The sequence below is a fragment of the Monodelphis domestica genome, chromosome 8 (assembly GCF_027887165.1).
Source record: "Monodelphis domestica isolate mMonDom1 chromosome 8, mMonDom1.pri, whole genome shotgun sequence".
NCBI classification, from domain to species: Eukaryota; Metazoa; Chordata; class Mammalia; order Didelphimorphia; family Didelphidae; genus Monodelphis; species Monodelphis domestica.
In genome coordinates, this window is record NC_077234.1 from 129,959,209 (window position 1) to 129,980,455 (window position 21,247).

The 21,247-nt window shown below is 37.7% G+C and overlaps 1 protein-coding gene across 2 annotated transcripts in view; it reads right to left on the reverse strand.

Moving 5' to 3' along the window:
- TBC1D4 (TBC1 domain family member 4) overlaps positions 1-15,411 on the reverse strand; it is a 216,120-nt gene extending 200,709 nt beyond the window's left edge. The window contains exon 1 of one of the 2 annotated variants that reach the window (XM_007501450.3): positions 13,821-15,411. In XM_007501450.3, the coding sequence (XP_007501512.1) occupies positions 13,821-14,348 (528 nt within the window). In that variant the 5' untranslated portion in view covers positions 14,349-15,411. The remainder of the gene's footprint in view (positions 1-13,820) is intronic. The other variant, XM_007501451.3, reaches the window with a different exon arrangement.
- Between the last annotated feature and the right edge of the window lie 5,836 nt (positions 15,412-21,247).

Below are 21,247 nucleotides of genomic sequence, written 5' to 3' on the forward strand. Positions count from 1 at the left end.
TTCCTTCCAGATCCCAATCTACAATCATATGAACATATTTGACAATCTCAACAACATGTTTCATGAAGAAGGAATAGGATTGCCAATTTGGCTCCTAATGCTGAAAGAGTAGAAGCTGGGATTAGGGGAGAGTTCAAAAGGGTGGCCAGGAGAGCTGTTCCCAGTCAACCCATTCCACTATTGCCTTAAGATGATCAGACAATTCATATCCAACAAAAATAGAAATTTTACTTGATCATCACCTCCGAAATGTCTCCTTATCTTCTGAGGAGAGTCTAATAAGCTAAATTTAAATGCTTTATATGTTTCTGTATCTGTTCATGAGCCCTTGTGAATCTTTTTATCCTATTCATTTTCTTGTAGATGAAATAAAAACTATCCAGTAATTAATGCCATATGGTATATTGAATGCTTATACAGGATCCAAGAATCTGCTACTCCAAATTTGGGGAAAACCACATGAAAACAGTACCCAAATTTGTTTTGGGGCATTATCACAGAACAAAAGTTGAAGGTAAAACAAATTAATTTTCTTTAGATCAGATCCAAAGATTGGTTCTTATCTATGTTTCCAAAGTTACCTTACTATATACTTTGTATTTGCTTGTCTAGGTAGATGTTATGTATATATATATATATTATATATATATATATATGTATATATATATGTACATGTAGCATAGTGCCTGACACAGAAGATAAAAGTTTCAATTGTTGAATCTACAGCAGTTCATTATCAAGGCACTACTTGCATCAATCACAAATCTGGAATGAATCTAAGAGCTCACCTAGTTAAATCCTTACATATATTTTTCAACTAAACCATCTCCAACAAGGTATCATCCAACTTCTGCTTGGTGTCCTTCAGTAATGATATATTTTCTTTCCTTCTTTACCCCATCTGCCATCATTACCCACAGCCTTTCCCACTTTTCAGGAGCTAAAACTGTTCAGTTTTGCCTTATATTGAGTCAAAATCTTTCTTCTAGTAACTTCCATGTAAGTGCCTATCAAAATGATCAGATTTCATAATGATCACATAATGATCACATATTTTATAATGAATCACAAATCAATGATTAATTCACTCAATAACTATTCAAAAATTCACTTGAATAAGATTTGTCTGCTCTTTTGAATATGGTTACATCTTAGAACCTAATAGAGCATATTTTACTTACCAAAAGGGGAAAAAACCCCACTAGTTTAACATTTCAATCATAATTTTAAAATGAATTACACTCAGTGCAAAAAAAGTTGGTCCATTAGACTTTTGCCCAGTAACTTCAATAGTGGATTGCCACTGATTAATAGGAATATTCAAAATTACACAAGATAAGAAGGCACAGGTAAACTGAAATGTGTACCACTGTAGGGATTAACCACAACAATGATCCATGAATTTATTTAAATGTTTAAATAATGTCAGCAAACTCCACTATTAAATAAATCATTTCCTCAGATGAACTACTCACCCCATACCCTACCTCTTATCTCCAAGGCTAGTCTGTTTTTAATACTCAGACAATTGGAAAACTGTTTTGAGAGTGAGAGAGAGAGCTAGCAAGATGGGAAAAGCCAGAGAAAAAGAACCAAATGCATATCAACTAACCCCCAAGGCCAAAATAACAAAGGGCATGTATAGGATGGCTCATCCCATCTGCCACATAAAAAAAAAAAAGAAAAAATTTAACCCTGGTCATGGAGGCAACACAAAGTTATGGAGAAGAAGGAATCTTTACCATTTTAAAAACGTAAATACAAATATAGGGAGAAATAGAGAATAGAAGGAAACTAGCATGCCATGATGGATACAATACAAGCTGAAATTCATTTTTAAGAATAAGTAGTTTAAAACCTAAAATTAATTGTATTTGTTATTTTAAACTAAGTATATAATTTAATTTTCCAATATTATATTTTCTTAGGTCAAGTTAAAGACATGATTTTTGCTTTTATAGCTTGAATTTTGGTCCTTGAGGAACATATCTCCCATTTACATTATACCTATGAAACAAAGTACTTTTTGTAATGCTATTTTACCCAACTTGTTTCTATACCATTTGATGAAGCTGAGTGGATATATGCCTATGCTCATTCTCCAAGTAGCATTTGAAAATTTTTTATCTAAAATACGTTTGTATGTCACAATGGAGTCACACAAGGGACAAAAATACACAAAGTACATGTTGCTAAGAAAGAAGAATGCTTCTATTTTTTTTCTACCAGGAAATCAAATTCTAAATACAGCTGGGGAAAGAGAGAGACAGAAAATTAAGTGATTTGTACAAGGTCACTTAGAGTGGGTGGTAAAGTCAATATTAAAGTCTAGATCTTTCAGTTTTGAATCCTGAGCTCTTTCTACCATACAATGCTATAAATGCCAAGAAGTTTATTTTTTTCTACATGGAGTTCAATACATAACTTCTGCCCATCACTTCAATTTTTCCATTTTGAGATTGATTTTGTATAAATCAGTAATAAATCAAAACAATCTGGTACTGGCTACAAAATAGAATGGTGAAACAAATAAATAAATTGTAAAATTAATTAATTAATTGATTTTTTAAAAACACTCAAAAAACAACAAAAAAAGAATGGTAGATCAGTGGACTAGATTAGGAATAAAAACCTAGTAATAAATGACCTTAGTAATTTAGTGTTTTAAAGAAGAAAAGATCCAAACATTTGGGAAGAAAATTCACTGTTTGACAAAAATTGTTGGGGAAAATGGCAAATGGCATGGCAGAGACTAGGAACAGGTCAACACCTCAGACCTTATACCAAGATAACATAAAGGGTGATAATATAAATATGTCTGATCTGTGAATAACAGAAAAAAATTAGGACTAAAAAAGAGATAGAGAACATTATAAAAAGTAAAATGAATAATTTTTATTATATTAAATTAAAGAGACTTTTGTACATACAAAACAAATGCAACCACGATTAAAAAGAAAGTAGAACGCAAGGGGGAAATTTTGCAGCAAGTATCTCTAATAAAGGATTAATTTCTCAAATATATGAAAAAAAAATCCAAATCTATGAAAATTTTAAAAGTCATTCTCCATATAGTCAAAAGAAGTTCCAGCAGATTCTGTCTGGGTTGAGCCAGTTCTGACTGGTTTGAAACCAGTCCAGACTAGTTTGGGCTGGTTCTAACTGGTTTAAGCCAGTCTGGGTTGGTTCTGGATAGTTTGGTGCTGGTCCTGACTGGTTTGAGCTGGTTCTGACCAGTTTCAACCAGTCCAGACCTGTTCAAGCTGGCCCTGGCCAGTTCAAACCTGTTTGCACTGATTTTAACAAGTTTGAGCCAATTCAAACCAGTCTTGGTGGTTTACACCAGTTCTGGTTGATTTGGGCTGGTTCAGACTAGTTTGAGCTGGTTCTCTGGTTCCAGCTATTTTTAACTAGCTATAATGGGTTAGTTCAGGACTATGAGGACAGGATATTAAATTTGAAACTCATCCACCTAGAGAGATAACTGGATCCAAAGAAGTTGATGAAATCACCAAGGGCTCTCCCTTGAGAGACAGAGAGAGAAGAGAGCCAGACACAAGCTCTTAAAGACACCCACAGTTAATACGTATGACTCAGATGAAGATCAAACTAAAAAGACTGAAGAGAATTATTGGCAGAGTCAAATGCTGAAGAGAGGTCAAGAAGGATGAGGATTAGGAAAAGCTTTGGCAATCAAGAGATCTTTGCTAACTTTGGAGAATTCAGTTTCTTTTGAATGATGGGAATGGAAGCCAGATTGCAGAGGATTTACAAGAGAGGGAGATGAGAAAAATTGTAGGCACATATTGCAGATGACCTTTTCAAGGAATTTAACTATGAAAGGGAAGAAAGACACCTTGGAAATCATTTTTGTCTAGATTTAAGAAAGTGATGGAGAAAATGTTAATAAAGCAAATTAATCTAAAAAGTATGCAATGAACTAATTTCTCTCTTTCTCTCTCTCTCCCTCTTTGTCCCTGTCTCTGTCTCCCTCTGTGTCTGTCTTTGTGTCTCTCCCCCTCTCTGTTCACACTCCCCCACCCCCCATCTCTGTGTCTCCTTCTCTCTGTGTCTGTATCTGCATTTCTATGTCTGTCTGTCTGTCTCTCTCTCTGTTACCATTATTTGCTGATTCCCATAGTGGATGGTGTGAAGATGTGATTAACTCTCCTTACATTTCTGGCCCCTACAATGAAATCATATGAGCCAAAGAGAAAACAACTCTTCAATCAGCGCTGAGACTGAAGCTAGTCATCTAAGTCAGAACTTGTTATCCTGGTTCTGCTCACTTCACTCTGCATCAGTTCATATAAATCTTTCCAGATATCTCTGAAGCTAGTTCCTTCATAATTTCTTACAGAACAACCCATTATATTCATAATTCAAACATGTTTTAAGTGAATGCTAAATAATTTTACATGTAATTTTTAAAAATTCATTATGTTCATGTACCATAATTTATTCAGCCAATTCCCAAATGATAGTCACCATTTTAGTTTCCATTCCTCTGCCACTAAAAAAAAGAACTGTTATAAATATTTTTATTTATAAATACTTTTCCTTTTCTTCAGCCTTTTTTGGGGACACCTCAAATGTTTTTAAGTATATAAAATGGATTATAGAAGAAAGTGATTATGTATAAACATGGCTATCAAAATAGTCTTTAAAACAAATTCATAAACCTCAGGTTAAGAACCTGTGGTCTAAACTCATTCTGCCAGATTGCTTTCCAGTTTTCCCAGAAATTTTTATAGTTCTTAACATTAATAGCTGAGGGCTTGTTATTTATCAAACAAAAACCTTCTAGGGTCATTTCTTCTTTATGTTATATTTTCTCCATTGACTAATCTTTCTTCTTTTCCACTTTTCTTATTATTTCCTTTGAGATTCTTATCCTTTTGTTCCTCTTGATGGATTTAGCTATTTTTTCTAGCTGCATAATTTTCCCTTAATCTTTTCTTTTTTAAATCCTTACCTTTGGTCTTAGAATCAATACTTGTTTCCAAGGCAAAAGACTATGTAATTGAGGATTGTGTGACTTTCCCAGGGTCACACAACTAGGAAGTGTCTGAGGCCAAATTTGAATCCAAGTTTTCCAGTCTCTAGGTCTGACTGTCAATTCACTGAGCCGCCAAGCTTCCCCTTCCCTTAATCTTTAATCAAAACCTTTAGTAAATAGAAGATAAAGCAAAAATAATTATCTTTCCCACCAGAAATCTGGTGCACACCCTCCCATCAATGTGTACAAAATGCACATGGAGGACAGTGGACAAAAATGCAAAATATTTAGTCCCTAATAAGAAGGCACATTGTGAGTAGCATGTACTCAAGGCAAGTTACAGCTCCGGAACTATGAATAATCAGTACAAAAATTCACTAATGGACATGATATCAATGTAAGTTGAGTGTCTCTACAGCTGGACTTCCCTGTTGAGCTGGGATGTTCCATTGTTGGTCCAAGTTGCTCCTCTTCTGAACTAGGACATTTCTCTTGACTGCTGAGGTAGTTCCATCCCTTTTGAAAAAGAGTAGGAAGGGGGCAGCTCAGTGGACAGCCAGCCAGGCATAAAGACAGGAAGTCCTGAGTTCAAATCTATCCTCAGCTACTTGCTAGCTAAGTGACCCTGTGCAAATCAAAGCTACCTAACTTTTACTGTTCTTTTGCTTTGGAACCAATACATAGTATTCCATCTGGAAAGTAAGGGTTTGTTTTTTAAGAGCAGGGACAATTTACCTGGGGTTTTCAGAGCTTTTCCAATTCTGCTTCCTTGGCTATGCTCTGAAGGATTTCCATTTCCCAGGCAGCAGAGGATAGTGTAAATAAAGAGGCAAAAGTTTTGATTCATCAGCTCTTCCAGGCAACAGAGAGGTGAAGCCTTTTTATTACTAGGCTTAGCTGGCAAAAAAAAAAAAGGGTATGTTTCATTGTTTTAGGGTTTAGTAGAGACTGTGAAATAACCTAGCAAGCAAGAGCAGACTATAGGGTATTGGTCAACAGAGCATAAAATAACTGAGTGTGATCAAAAAGAGACATTGAGCAATCTTATCTCATCCTTCACAATAATGCTCACAGCTGGACAAAAGAAGAGCATGTGAACATATGCTCCTACACTTCCCCCAGGATATCTCTGTAGCAGCAGCTGTAGGCTTCAATACTTCTTATTCTGTTCTCTCTGCTGCCTCATTCTGCTTGAGAAGCAAAAAGACTGACGAGTGGCAAGTTTCCTTCCTTTTCCTCACAGCCCCTCAAATTTCAAAATGGTTGTGTATGGTCAATGTGACATTCTGGAAGAACGAGATGCAACTTGGTAAATTTGGTCCCTACTCCTGCAATAAATTCTAGCTAATTCTACAATTGAGAAAGAGGAATGAAGAACTTGCTGATGCTACCAAGAAATATTAGGGAACTCTAAAACATTCCTGAATTGCAGGAGAATTGCCAAATAGAAAAGTCTTGGGAGAACTTTATTGCTGCTGTCTCTCCTCAGAGTCCTCTTCTCTTTCTTTGATATGGCTGCCCAGTCAAGTTTGCATTGTGTGCTGGGTCACTGTCCTAAAGGATGACCAGACTTCTGTAGCTTCTGTCTGTCTATGGGAAAGTGAAACTGTCTATGCAAAAAGAACTAAGTAGAATCCTCAAGCAGAGGACAAACTGAAGGAGTAAAAACACTGGAAAAGCAACTGATTGACTACAGAGGTTGAGGGGACAGGAGAGATGCTAAATGAGCACCCTAATGCAAATGCCAAAAACAAGGAAATGGGTTCAGAGCAAGGACACATGTGATACCCAGACGAATCACGCATTGGCTAGGGAAGGGGTGGGGGGGGTGGGAGGGAGGAAAAGAAAATGATCTGTTTCCAATGAACAATGTATGAAAATGACCAAATAAAATAATGTTTAAAAAAAAGAAAAAGGAAAAAGGAAAAAAAAGAACTAAGTAGAAAAGAAGCAAAGATTTTCCATAATATCATCAATGCTCATTATGGAATTAAAACTAAAAAGTCTGAGGGTAAAAGAAGTGTAGCCCAAAAGGATGATATAGTTAAAGAAGGTCAAGGAAGAAAGAAATTATAAAAAGAAAAAGATGCGATACACATCCAGCCATTACAGTTCATTACAGTTTAAAGTTTATATTAAATATGGTTAGAAATCAGTGAGATGAATGTAGGTTGTCATTTCATCTATGTTTCTCTGATTTTCTGAATGATATATCCTATTGGCCATCCAAAAAAAGGGAAGAAGAATTAAGCAACTATAGTTTTGGATCTGTCCAAAATTAATTTGAAAGTTCATATCTTGCTTAAAGCAATCAAAAGAATTTAATCTTTTAAGAAAAGCAAAATAAAGATAGCAATTTTATTGTTAAATCTTTACATTACTTGCTGTTTAACCAAGGAGTGCATATAAAAGTATAATCAAAGAAATCAATGAAAATATTTTATAACTATTTGACTTCTAAATGCCCACAGTTGCTCTGATTTGTTTTAAAAGTGAGCTATTGAAAGAATATCCACAAAAAATCCTTATAAACTTATAAACCTTATAAACTTTCAATGTTTGTTTCAAAGAATAAAAAACATTACTTAAAATAATGTTATGATTTCTATTTCATGGAAGGGTGAGGACTATCTTCCTATTCCCAGAATATATTACTATTGCAATTCTATCATAATCCTCCAACCTACTCCAATGTTTCTTCTACCCTTGAGGCCACATTTCTATAAAAGAAAATAATTTGAATTGAACTGATTATTTCTGCACAGACATCACTTTCCTAAAGACAAAATCTATAGCAGCCTAGTCATCCTTTAGGACAGTGGCCTGGCACATGATGCAAACTTGGCTGGACAGCCCTGGCAAAGAAAAGGAAGGATAGGAGGAAAAACAGTAGTAAAAATGTTCCTCCAAGGCCCTGGTTGAATAGTTCTCTTTTGACATTTCTCTTCTCTTCATTTCTCTTCACTTCTCTTCTCTTCATTTCTCTTCACTTCTCTTCTCCTCTCCTTTCTGTCTGTCTGTCTCTCTCACACACACACACTCTGTGTGTGTGTGTGTATGTGTGTGTGTATGTGTCTCTCTGTGTGTCTCTCTGTCTCTGTCTCTGTCTGTCTCTCTCTGTCTGTCTGTCTCTCTCCCTTACTTTCTGTCCCTGTAACATCTCTAAGATAAAGGGCTTAGTAAACCAAGGTCACAGAGCTAGGAATTGTCAGAGGCCACATTTGAACCCAGGTCTTCTAGACTCCAGGCCTCTATCCACTCTGCCACCTCACTGCCCCTGACATTTTTCTTCATAGCTCTGAAGTCTGTTGTATAAGAAGAACCATACTGTCTTTGCAATGGTAACACCATAAAAGCACAACTTGCTCTTGGATAAATAATAAAATAATATCAGCATCCCATTTCTATAAGGGTTTGTAAGAAACTGCCTCACAAAGAATCCTTTAAAAAGAAGAATATAAACTCCCTGAAGCCAAAGATATTTTCTTTTTTTCTTAGTATTCTAAATTCAAATAGAAAACACAGGAGGAAACAAAGAGGAAGCCTTTCTTGCCTCTTTAGTACAAAAAGGTATATATATATCATTACAACTTCCAGTACTAGAAAACATTATCATTAATATTATTTCATCAGATATTGCATATCTTAATCAATAAACTCTATTAATATAGCATTTGTTTATCATCCCTTTATTTTTTTTAAACCCTTCCTTCTGTCTTAGTATCAATTAGAAGGAAGAAGAGTGGCAAGAACTAGGTAAATGAGGTTAAGTGATTTGTTTAGGGTCACATTGCTAGGAAGTGACTGAGACCACATTTGAACTCAGGTCCTCTTGACACCAAGCCTGGCACTCTATCATCATTGTGTCAATTAGTTGCCCTTTATCATCCCTTTAAAATAAGTTCAATTCTCTTTCCTCCTTTTCCTTCACCCCTAGTTTAATTCCTTGCCATACACCACCAAAATGGGAAGTAATCAGGACCTTCAAGGAAATATTTTGCCCTTTTCATGCTGACCACCACTTTACATGTCAGAAGAAACATTGTTCTGTCATTTTAAATCATAAAATCTCTGAGTTGAAATGGGCCTCCTTTGTTATCTAGTCCAATCCCCACTCCACCCTACTGAAGCATGAATCAACCTCTTCTACAAACATCCCTCACAAATCCTCATTTGGCCTGAAGTTTCTCAAAGAATCTGAGTTGGAAGGAATCTCAGGGGCCCTTTAGTTCAATCCATACAAATAATTCCCTCTATAGCAGCAGTTCTCAACCTGTGGGTCACGACCCCAGTAGGGGTCGAACAACCAAAACACAGGGGGGTCACCTAAAGCCATCCGAAAATACCTATTTCCGATGGCTTTAGCCACTGAGAAATCGCACTACTTTACAGCAAGATATCGGAAAGAACGGGGACCCTGCTGCCCATACATCGTACTAATATTAGTTACTTATCAGCAGCCGTCCCCCTATGAGGGGTGATGGATTTACCCTGTTGCCTGGAGACTGGACTCAAACAGAGACCCAGAGAGAGCACTAGGGTGCTGGCTCTGGCGGGGTTAAGAATGAGTCCTGGAGCGAATAACTCCTGGAGAGGATCACGGAGCTGAGTAACCCCAGAAAATTGAAGCCTCAGCTTGAGCTGGAGGGAGATGACAGGAAGAAGAAGGCAGTGTCTGTGGACCCCCTCCCCAGGCAGGACTTACCTCCTGCCACAGCGCTCAGGCTGCCTCCTGCTGGATTAATATTTCTCAACATATAATTAAATATTGTTTTTGTGATTAATCACTATGTTTAAATTATGTTTGATTTGTAGCAATGAGAATACATAATGCATATCAGGTATTTACATTCCAAATCATAACTGTAGCAAAATTACAGTTTTGAAGTAGCCACCAAAATAATTTTTTGGTTTGGGGTCACCGCAACATGAGGAACTGTATTGCAGGGTCACGGCATTAGAAAGGTTGAGAACCACTGCTCTATAGCTTCCAGACCTCCTTTCCTTCCTGGAAGGAGAACCCACTACTTTTAAAAGTATTCAGTTAATGTTCTTTTATATTAACTTCAGTAGTGAAGACCACTCCAACCCCCATCTCCAGGAGTTCATAAAAATCAATAAAATCTTAGTGCTTGCAAGGGACCTTTATGGACAAGTTAACTAGAGCCCAAAGAGGCTGAACTGCATCCAGAGTTCAGAATGATTTTCTTTTAGTTGGTCAACAAATACTGAGTACTTTCTATGTAAAAAGTACTGTGCTAAGTGCAAGAGAGCTAGGGAGGAAAAATGTACTCTCTTAATCTAGAATCTCAGGGGGGAAAAGGAATTCATTGATTGTCTAATCTAATCTAAACTGAAGACATGAACCCCCATCTACACACTGTCCATGACAAGTAGTCATCTCTGCCCATTCTTGAACATTGATGTGATGAGAAACTTAGTATCTCGTTGGTAGCCCATTCCATTTTTTAATAGGTCTGCAATTAGAGTCTTCCTAACATATTTGACTTCTGTAACTTCTGCAGATCCCCTATTTCTACCCTCAGAAGAAAGGAAATAAATAGAATCCTTTCTTTAAAAACCCTTACTTTCTGTCTTAATAACAACTTTAAGAAAAAAGGGCAAAGGCTAAGCAAACCAGGGTCACACAGCTAGAAAATATGTGAGGCCAAATTTGAACCCAGGTACTCCTGATTCCAAGCCACTAATTTATCCACTATGCCACTAATAAATATAATCCTTTCACATGACAGCCTTTAGTTATTTTTTTAAAAACATAAATAAAATACATAAGTTTTCTCTTTTCCAGGATGAATATCCACTGTTTCTTCAACTGATCCTCAGGGCAAGGATTAATGTAAATTTAATTCAAATAACATGCATTTTAAACAATAATCAACAAACATTTAGTAAGTCCTTATTACATACTAGTCATTGTATTAAGTACTGAGCATACCAAAAAAAGCAAAAAGATAATCCCTGCTCTCAAGTTTATAATCTAATGAGGGTCTTTTTTGTTTGTATTTTTACCCAAAGCCTACTCCAATATTCTGCACATACCAATGACATGAAAAAAAATGAAATTTTAATTGTTTCCCTCTTGTACTCTTCCCAGTATAAAAGGGTTGGGGCTACTGCCCCAGTGAGTCTAAATATAGCATTACTTGGAAGATAAAAGTACATTAAAGTCATAGCACCTAAACTGTAAAGGAAGGAAACAAGCAGAGAAAGACTATAGAACAATCTCCCTATTGAATACTGATCCAAAATTTTAAAATAAGATACTAACAAATAGGTTAGAACAACATATTAGACAGATTACAGACAATGACCGATTTGGGTTTATATGAAGAATAATGGGTTAGTTCAACATAATTAAAAATAACTGACCATCTATTAATGAAACAACTGCTACTATCATAGAAAAGTCAGTTAAAACAGAATGTAAGTGGCCATAACTAACTCATAGTACGAAGTAACTTTTCGTCCTTACTGCAAACAGCAATATATATGTTAGACATCATGCTTTGGTATAATTTCCAATTAAACTACCAAAAGTAAAAACAAAATGAAAAGATCACATTAATTAACACACTACCCATAAACTTGATAATAACTACAGAATATTTATCTGCAAAAGTTACTCCTCTCATATTGATTTTAATTTCTACACACCTATTCAGTATGTTAAACTGTTTAAAACATTTTTTGTCTCTCTCTAATGCACTTACCATAAAATATTGTATATTATGAGTATCTGATGTTATGTTTGTGACAGCCTCCACTAGACTACAAACTTATCAAAGGTGTTGATTTCAGTCAACAAAATCTGGGTTCAATTCCTTGCATCATGAGCAAGTTATTTAACCCCTCTCATCCTCAGCACCCTAATCTGTAGAACAGGGTTTATGGTACCCTTAGTACCTATACCTCATATATATTATCTGAATAAAAGAGAAAATAGATATAAAACACTATCTAAGTATCAATTATTATAAGGTCAGAGATCTCATCCAATCTAAAGTTTCTGATACTCTTCCCCTAGGTTAGTTCTGGAACACAGGAGGCACTTAATAAATATTTGCGAAAAGAATGAAGGCAATGAAGTTAATTCTTTTGAACCTAATACAGTTAACTTTTTTGTTTGCTTGTTTTTATATATACACACAAGCCTTTCTGTAGAAATCTCTGTAACCCAAGAAGTCTTCAATGGGGCATTAAATCAGAATGAAACAAACAACCTTACTTAAAACAAGATGTTCTCATTTCAGAACTAACTGGACAAACAATGAAACAGCTTATTTTTATTTATTTATGTTTGTTAGTTTGCTTGCTTACTTACTTATATGTAAATAACACTGTTCCCCCAAAGAGCCCAGACCATTCTCCTGGCATTAAATAATCTATTTCTTTTAAAACATGTTTTCAACCCTTACCACACTGTGTGAAAATTGTTATAAATAGCTTTCTGAATATGTGTTTCAGGAAAAATAATGGCCATTGTGAAAAACAGCTGCTGCAACCCCTTTAGAGCAAACTTCAAAATAAGAAAAATCAGATCCAACTCTGCATATGACAAATGCTAATTGTAGACTACAAAGTCAGTAAACTTTGACAGGAGCTGGCTATACAACTAAGAGACCTGAGCTTGGGAGTTAGGAAGATCTAAGTTCAGAACTATTCTCAATCACTTAATAGTTTTAACCCTGGGAAAGTCAATTAACCTCTGCCTCAGTTTCCTCAACTATAAAATGAAGATAATTAAAGCATCTATCCAGTTAGATTGCTCTAAATATTAATTCAATAGCAATAATACCAATAAAGTATTTTACCATTTGCCAAGTGTTTTACCATTTGCCAAGCATTTTCACCAATATAATCTCATCTCATCCTCATAATATTTTTCTAAATGAAAGAGCTCATCCTATATGTACCTCCTTTTAATAGCTAAGAAGTCCAGGTTTCAAAGAGATCAAATGATTTGCCTTAAAATAAAATAAAGGTATATAACTAGTGGCCTGTGACAGGCCATGAATTTAAACACAGTGGTCCAACCAGGAACTATAGGAGTGTGTCCATTCATGCTATCTATTTGCTGTTATCTTGCCTAAGGAAAGGTAACATCCCCTTCAAAATTTAACTTTTCTTTAAAGTGATCTCATGAAGTTGCTTCTGGAGTGTTCCTGATGGTTTCAACAAGTCTAGAAATAAAAGGCCCAGGGAAGGTGTTGGCCAGGAAGGGCACCCCAACCATAGCCACACTCCCTCTCCATCCTACTCCTCTTAAACAAACATAAAGAAAGTTGCACGTGATTCATTTTAAATTCCACCTTCCAATCCCGCCAGTCCCGGGTAAACCACGTTAGTTCTCTCTTGGGACTTTCCATAGGTCAGTCATCCAAGACCTTGGATGTTGAGGATAGAAAGAAAGGAGGGGGGGAAAGTCCTTGCTTTCAAGGGGGTCACAGTCAAACTGTCCAGTTTTCCCTTAGCACACTATCTCCTCCTTTAGATGACTATACACCCCCCCCCCCCCCCCCCCCCGCCACTTCCTTGTCTGAAGCGCTCTTTTCTTTCCCACTTTACAGCCTCCGGGAGGATCGTGCCTCTTCCACGGCCCCACTGCCAATCTAGTTCACTAGCAGAGGGAGGGGAGGGAGCTGCGAGAGTAACTTCCCAAACCCCTTCTTTGCCTACATACCACCACCACCACCAAACGCAGCTGCTCGACCCCGAGAAGCTCTGGGTGTATTTCGGTTTCCTCCACCCCCCACATTCATGACCAAGCCGCCCATGCCCCCAGGTGATTGGAGACACTTGCCTGGTTGGGGTCGGTGGCCCGAAAAACGTGACAGGCCATCTGGGACTCTGGGTTGTCTGGCTGGGCTTTGATCAAATAGGCAAAGTAGGTAAGGTCGTGGCTGTTGTGGATGAAGCGGGAGATGTGCTGCGCCTTATGTTCGAAAATGAACACGGACAGGTTGGGCAGCGGGCCGGGAGCGGAAGGGCTGCCCCCCGAACCCCCATTATTGCCGGAGGGGGCGGGGACGCAGCGGAGGTATGGGGAGCTTAGAAGCAGTAGCACCTCTCGGGCTGTGCCGGGCTCGGGCTTCTGGCTCCGACGGCGGATCTCCGCCATCAGCCAGGGCAGCATGGGCAGGGTGGTCCTTCGGTCCAGGCACGACCAACCCACGTACCACAGCCTAAAGCGCTTCTCCCCTGGCTTGCTAGGTCCGGGCTGGGATAGAGCCCCCGCTGCAGCAACCGTTGTTGCCTCTGGAGCCGGCTCAGGCTCAGGTCCTAGGGGGTGGACGAAAGGCTCGTCTTGGATGCAGCTCGACGCTTCCATAACTCTTTCCTCAATGAAGCACTCTAGGGAATGACCTGGCCGAGCCTGTCCGCACCACGAGAACTGGAAGGGGCCGCCGCGGCCGAAACTGCGCCAACCCGCGCCTTCACTTTTCTGTCGGGCCGGGGCTGCCCCTCAAGTCACAGTCTGATCCCAAACTCAGGCAGCTGCAGTGCCCTTCTCCGACTGTCTAGACCTGGTTAGCTAGCAGTGCCTCGGTGCCAGGCACCGCCGGCCGCTCCAGCCTAGGCGAAGGCTTTGGAGGGCACTGGCAGGAGGGTGTGCGCGCCGCGGATGGACTGGCACGCAGGGTCAACGGAGCATCTCTCTCTTGCGCCCTGGTCTGAGTGCCTCCGCTTCCCTTTCACTCTGCAGCTCAGTCAGAAAGCCATTTCCCCTAAGGCGTCCCAGCTTTCACCCCTACTGTCACGATCGCCACCGGCCAGGGACCACCTCGTGGTACTATCTGCCTGAGTGCCGCTGTTGCCGCTGCTGCCGCTGAGGCCGTAGCTCTTGTTCCTTTTGCTGCTGCCACCTCGCTCTCCCCACATCCAAGCGCGTTAGCCCGGGGAGGGAGGTTGGACAGGGGCGGAGGCGGGGGTGGGGTTGTGTGAGAAAGAGCCCTGGGCTGGGGTTGGGGTTGGGGTGAGCGGAAAAGGAGCCGCCTCCTCTGAGGTGACCTGCTGTCACCTGAAAAGGTCGGGGGCTGGGCTGGGGTAGGCGGACTGCGGCGCAGACAGCCCTCCAGCTAGGACGGAGAAAACTACTCCTATGGAAAATAACAAAACAAAACGTGGCCTCTCGGCAACTGCCGCGGCTCCCGAGGCTGCTGCTCCTCCTCCAGCCTCTATAGCTCCTCCTCCTGCTGTTCGCCGATCCCCTCCTTCCTTCCTTCTGTCTTTAGGGTGGCTCCTACTCCGCCTCTCCTCCCTCTCTTCCCCAGGAGCTGGGAAGGAAGCTGACAAATGCGGATATAATGAAATCGTCTTCTCACCTTTGCTTCCTGCATTAGCTTCCACCACTTAGAAGCTACGCCTCCTGCTCTGGTGGCTGTTTTCCTCCTTTGGTGTCCAATTAGCCCCCAACGCTATCAAATCTTCTTCCCCTGACACCCGACTTTTTCTCCAACAGGCAGATCAGCTGCCCCCTAGAGAAGGGGCCTTTACCAGAAGTTCAATGGGAATTAAAAAAAAACGATTTAAAGACCTAGGATACTATTCACCGGCCATTCCCAGAAATTCACTGGGAATTTTTTTAAACTAACTTAAAAACCCAAGATACTAGTTGTTTAGAGATTATTTAAATTTATACTAATTAGCCTCGAATGATTTTTTTTTTTTGAGATTCTGTAGTAAGTAGCAAAGAATTGGAATAATATAAAGGCCTGTTACTTAAGCAAATTAGAGTACAAGAATATTATGGAATATTACTGCCCCTTAAACAATCAAGATGAAGAATTCAGAGAAATATAGGCAGATTTACAGATATCTGAGACAAAGTAGAGTAAGAAGAACCAGCGGAAAAAAACACTGCAACAACTTCGTTAATGCCGGGAAGGAGACTGATTTTGATCCTCCTGTAATTGTCATGGTCATGTTTGGTCCCAAGAAGAGATAGGCACATTAACCTCCTCTTCTTTGAGGAAGGGGTAGACTATAGGTATTTTGACACCCAATCAATCAACAAATACTTATTGGGCACTTATTGGGTCTGATGTGCCAGACACTTTGCTAAGCTCTGGGGATATAAAGGAAGGTTTAAAACTGCATATGCTGCCAGATTCTATTGATGCTAGATGTGCAGAACTGCTCTTTTATTCTTTGTTGCAAGAAAGGATTTTCTGAAAAGAAACATATTTGTAAATGAAGGCGATGTAAAAAGTGGAAACATATATATAAGCAGGTTCCCCTAGTACAACTTTTTGACTCCCATTTTGATTTTACAATATTACAAAGTATGCTTGGCTTATGGAACAGACAGATATGCAGAAAGACATCACAATTTACTTTATTCAAAGTTTAAAGAACTATAAAGATATAATTTTATGTTTTCATAATAGTCCACTAGAACATAAATGAAAATTTTACTAAGCAGAGAAATTAATTATGGTACACTGAGATTTTTTTCTAGGAAATATAGAATCCAAAATACGTATTTTCACTTTCTAAAAGCACTGCTGGGGATATAAAGAAAGGCAAAAGAGAGTCCCTGACTTTAAGGAACTCATACTCTAATGGGGGAAAACATCAAGCAAAGAGCTAATGTACAAACAAGCTATAGAGGATGAATGGGAAATAATAGATAGAGGAAAGAAAGACAGTAGAGTTAATATGTATTGAGAAAGACTTCCTGTGGAAAGTGGAATTTTCATTGGGCTTTGAAGGATAACAATAACAACATTCCAGGTTGACATAAATACATAAGACCAAGAACTATTCTCCAAAAACTTAGTAGTCAAAGGTTATGGACAGCTTTCAGAATAAGAACTTGTAAACTACTGACAAACATTGAAAGATTGCTCCTGATCATTAATAAGCAAAATGCAAATTATATAAGTTTAAGGTTTCACTCTCACCAAAAAAATTGGCCAAGATGACAAAAGAGAACAGGGGCTTAGAAAAACAAAACTAACACAATATTGATGAAATGGGCCAACTGGCTAAGAAAATAATTTCGAATTATGTGAGAAAGACCACTTATTCATTGTACTATTATTATCCCCACTTCACAGAGGAAGTAACTGTAATATTTATTGGGGAAAGAGGGGATTGGAAAAATGGGGGATAATGGGAGGTTTGTAGCTGGATATGGAGGAGTTGAGGGGAGAGAGGGAATATGGCTAGGTGAGGCAGAGACCAACTGTCAATCTTGACAATTTCCTTTCCACACAACAGGTAAACAGAAGCAGACTTCCCCAGGGTGACATATATAATAAGTGTCTGAGGTGGGGATTAAATTCATCTCCATCCACTAAGCCATCAACTGGCAAGAACAGAATGAATTGATTTAGGATGAAGTAGCAAGAACTAGAAAAACAAAACTCCAAATGTCTATAATAATGTAAACAAAAAAAGCATTAAAAATCAGACAAACTCAAATTTAAATAGTCTCTGTTAATTATTTCCTATTCCTACAATTCTCTATTTCCAGAGAATAGAAACAATGAAATGCACCTCCCAATGTGTCTTAGAGAAGTGGGGGGTTACAATTGTGTAATGTTTCATATCTTGTCAGATACAATCCTTGAGCTTGCTATTGTTGTTTAACTGTTATTTCTTTTCTTCAGGGGAAGTCCAGCAGCAAAATTCTCTAGCAATGACTTCAATGTAAAAATAAATAGTACAATAAAACTCATTTTTAAATGTTTAGAGCAAGAAGAGATGAAACTTTAATAACAACAGTAAATATGTCTATTGTGTATTTCCTAATTGTCTGATCTGGGCAAGCCCTTGCTCTTTTTAGAATTGATATTAAAACAGAAGTTAAGAGTTTAAATATATATATATATGTATATATATATATATATATATAGTGCTTCAAAGCTTGCAAAACACTAATATATATAATCTGAGTTGAGCCTCACATCAACCCTAATAAATTAGAATCATAGATCTTAATGTTCTCATTTCACAGAGACAACTAACAGGCCATGAGAGATTCTATTTTACCTATGATCACCTAGGTAGTATCAGAGGTAAAACTTGAACCCCTGGAAAATCTTGAGTAGGGGCACAAGCCAAAGCCCAATTCCTAGGAATTCCCCAGAATAAAACCAGTTGATTTGAACTTGTGCAAGACTGAGGCACAGTGTACATGTTGGCCTTTTTTGTCTATATGTAGTACCCGCTCTAAGTATACAGGAAAAAATATATACAAAATGCATTTTACAATACTACTGTATCTCACCTACAAATCTAAGATATTGCATTTGGCTATGTAACATTTTGTTTTTATGTTTGCTGAAACAATCTAAAGGAAAGCTGAAGATTTTTTTTTCTTGAGGTATTAATTTATAAATGTATTTGTGATCTTATTGATGATTATTTTACATTGTATCTCATTTTTTTTACCTGGTTCTTTATAAGTAATCTTTAAACTAAATTATTGGATCCCTCTGTACTATAAGTAGCAAACATTACCAGCATCTGGTCAGAAAATTGATAAAGGAAAATTAAGTAACTCCCATAATATTATGTAGGAAATTTAAAGACCTCTCTATATAATTTCTCTAATATGTAATTAAAAGCAAAATTACATTAAATCTTTTAAATAAGATTATGAAAGACTGCATGTTATTCCAATTGGATTTGTTTAAGCTCAGTGTTATTCCAGAACAAAAATTTAGCAGATTAATTACTTAACTTTTACTGAGAATTTGATCAGTGATAATAGAAATGATTTCTCACCCTTCAGTTAAAATGTAATCTTTACTTGACTATTTTATCTTGCCTATTTTATTGAACAAATTAAAACACAAGAATTTCCAAATATTGTTCTTGCTCACAATTTGATGGAAAGTGGAAACAAAAAATATATATGTGGGCACACACAAGATTAGAATTAACTTTTCTTTATATGATCTAATTTTCCTCTCTATTTATAATCAACACTTTTTTAAAAAAATATTCCATAGTTGGTTAGACAAAGAAGAATTTTAGGCAAGATAAATCAATCTGACATCAAATTTGAGAATTTGTCATACAACAAACTTTCTTTTTTGACCAACAGAACCCAGGATGGTTTTCCATATATACAGAGGTGAGTGTGCTGGTTAATTATGTGAAGATTGGATTTGGCTCTCCCTTGATTGTAACAATGAAGGTACTTAGCTCTTCCCTGATTGTGAAGATTTAAATTGTAGTTCAAATCTATTTTTAGATCTTAATCCCCATAAGTGTAAACTACTTAAAAGAGTTAAATATGGAGACCTGCCTATTTTTAGATTCAATCACAAAAAGTGCAAACCTGATACTTAAAAGTTAAGTATGAAGACCTGCCCATTTAGATCTAATCACCAAAAGTGCAAATATACCACTTAATTATGACGTGGGAGATCTGTGGCCCCATGTGTGCAATAGTGGGTAATGAATCAGAATCAACGAACTGCCTTCTAGGCAGTCCTAGAACAGTGTCAGCTGTGATTGGTAGATGTGGAATTAGGGGAAGTGATGCAAGAGAAAAAGGCCTTTAAAAGAGAAAGTGCTACATAGAGTTTGGGGATTCTTGGAGCAGAGTGCAACTTGGACCTCCACTTCTGCTGGAGGTCAATTCTTGATGCTGGTGAAGAGGGACAGAATGATCTGCTGACTGGACTGACACATGGTGAGTGAAAGCTGACCTTTAACTGCTGGATTTTTCTGAAGAGATATCCCCAGATCTTGGCTACAAGGGCTGAGGCCTATCTAGTTGAGGACTAAACTCCCCTGCCTAGTTTTTGAGCCAGGGGCCAGAGATAAATTACTTAGTGCTGAGACTAGATATCCTACCTTATCTTCTCTCTGATTTCTTGCTTCACTCTTTCTACATTTTTGTAAATAAATTGTAGATAAATCTCTTTGGAATTAATTAAATTCCTGGCTACCAAAGTCTTAAATATTCAGTCCAAGCCTTTAAAAATAAACCCCTTTTCCCCCTTATAATTAGGAGAGGCGAGTATGTATTTATATAATGCTTACTATGTGCCAGCCATTATGTTATGTGTTTTTACAAATATTATTTCATTTGATCCTCACAATAACCTTTCAAGGCAGGTGCTATTATATTCTCATTTTGCAGAAGAGGAAACAAGGATAGCAGCAATTAAATGACTTGCCTAGGATCATATATCTAGTATGTGAAGTCCAATTTGAACTCATGTCTTCCTGACTCCAGACTTAGCACTCTGTTCCCTGTAGTAGTAGTAGTAGCAGCAGCAGCAACAACAACAATAGTAGTAGAACAAGAAAAAGAAGATTGCATCTTGGAATAAATTTATTAAAATTGAATTGAAAGAAAGTGGTTGTTTTCTTCCAATTTGTCTTGTCAACATTGACTCAGTTGTCCCTTTGTATTTTCCTAAAATCAAGAGAACAAAAGTTCCTGACACCTTAACTCAGTCACATTCCTCAATTCTTTTCTCATCCCTCTCCAACCTTCCCCTGATTCCTTTTGAGAATGTCATCTAACCACACTAACCCTATGGCCTCTGTGCAGAGAAATATCAGTACTATGAAAGTATTACTTTAAGGAGTGCTATTACAAAATTACTAAGAAAATTTCTTTTGGATCTTTCTACTTTATGAACAGCTGCATTCATTGCCTTTTTAGGCTATACAACCCAGAATATATATATATATATATATATATATATATATATATATATATATATACAGAGTGAAGAAAGCATTGTGTATGCAATGGGAAACAACTCTCCTTTCGATTTTGTACCAACACATATCAATTAGCCCATGTTCCTCCTTACACAGGCTGAGTATTAACTCATTTCATTGCATTCCTTGGTGGCAGAAAATTGGCAAATACTATTCATGTTTTATAGATAAGGAACCTGAAACTCAAAGAAAGAAAGAAATTGAGCTAGCCCACTCTAAAACCACTGCAATAGAATCTAAGGGTTACTGATTGACATTCAAGGCTTCTCTGACTTCCAGAAGAGAACAAATCAGTATGTTTTCATTTTTATCAAAAATTTATATGGGAATAACTGGAATGATTTTCCTCTGAAGAATGGTGACCCATAATTGATCCTTAGTTTATGTGCTCCTGAATAATTCAAAGGAAATATTCGGAAACAGTGGAAAGTCCACACAGAAATATAAACCTGGGAGAGATGTCATTTGTCCTAAAATGACTGTTAATAGCTGGAAGGAATCTGAGTCAATTTTTTAATTAGAACTCTGTGC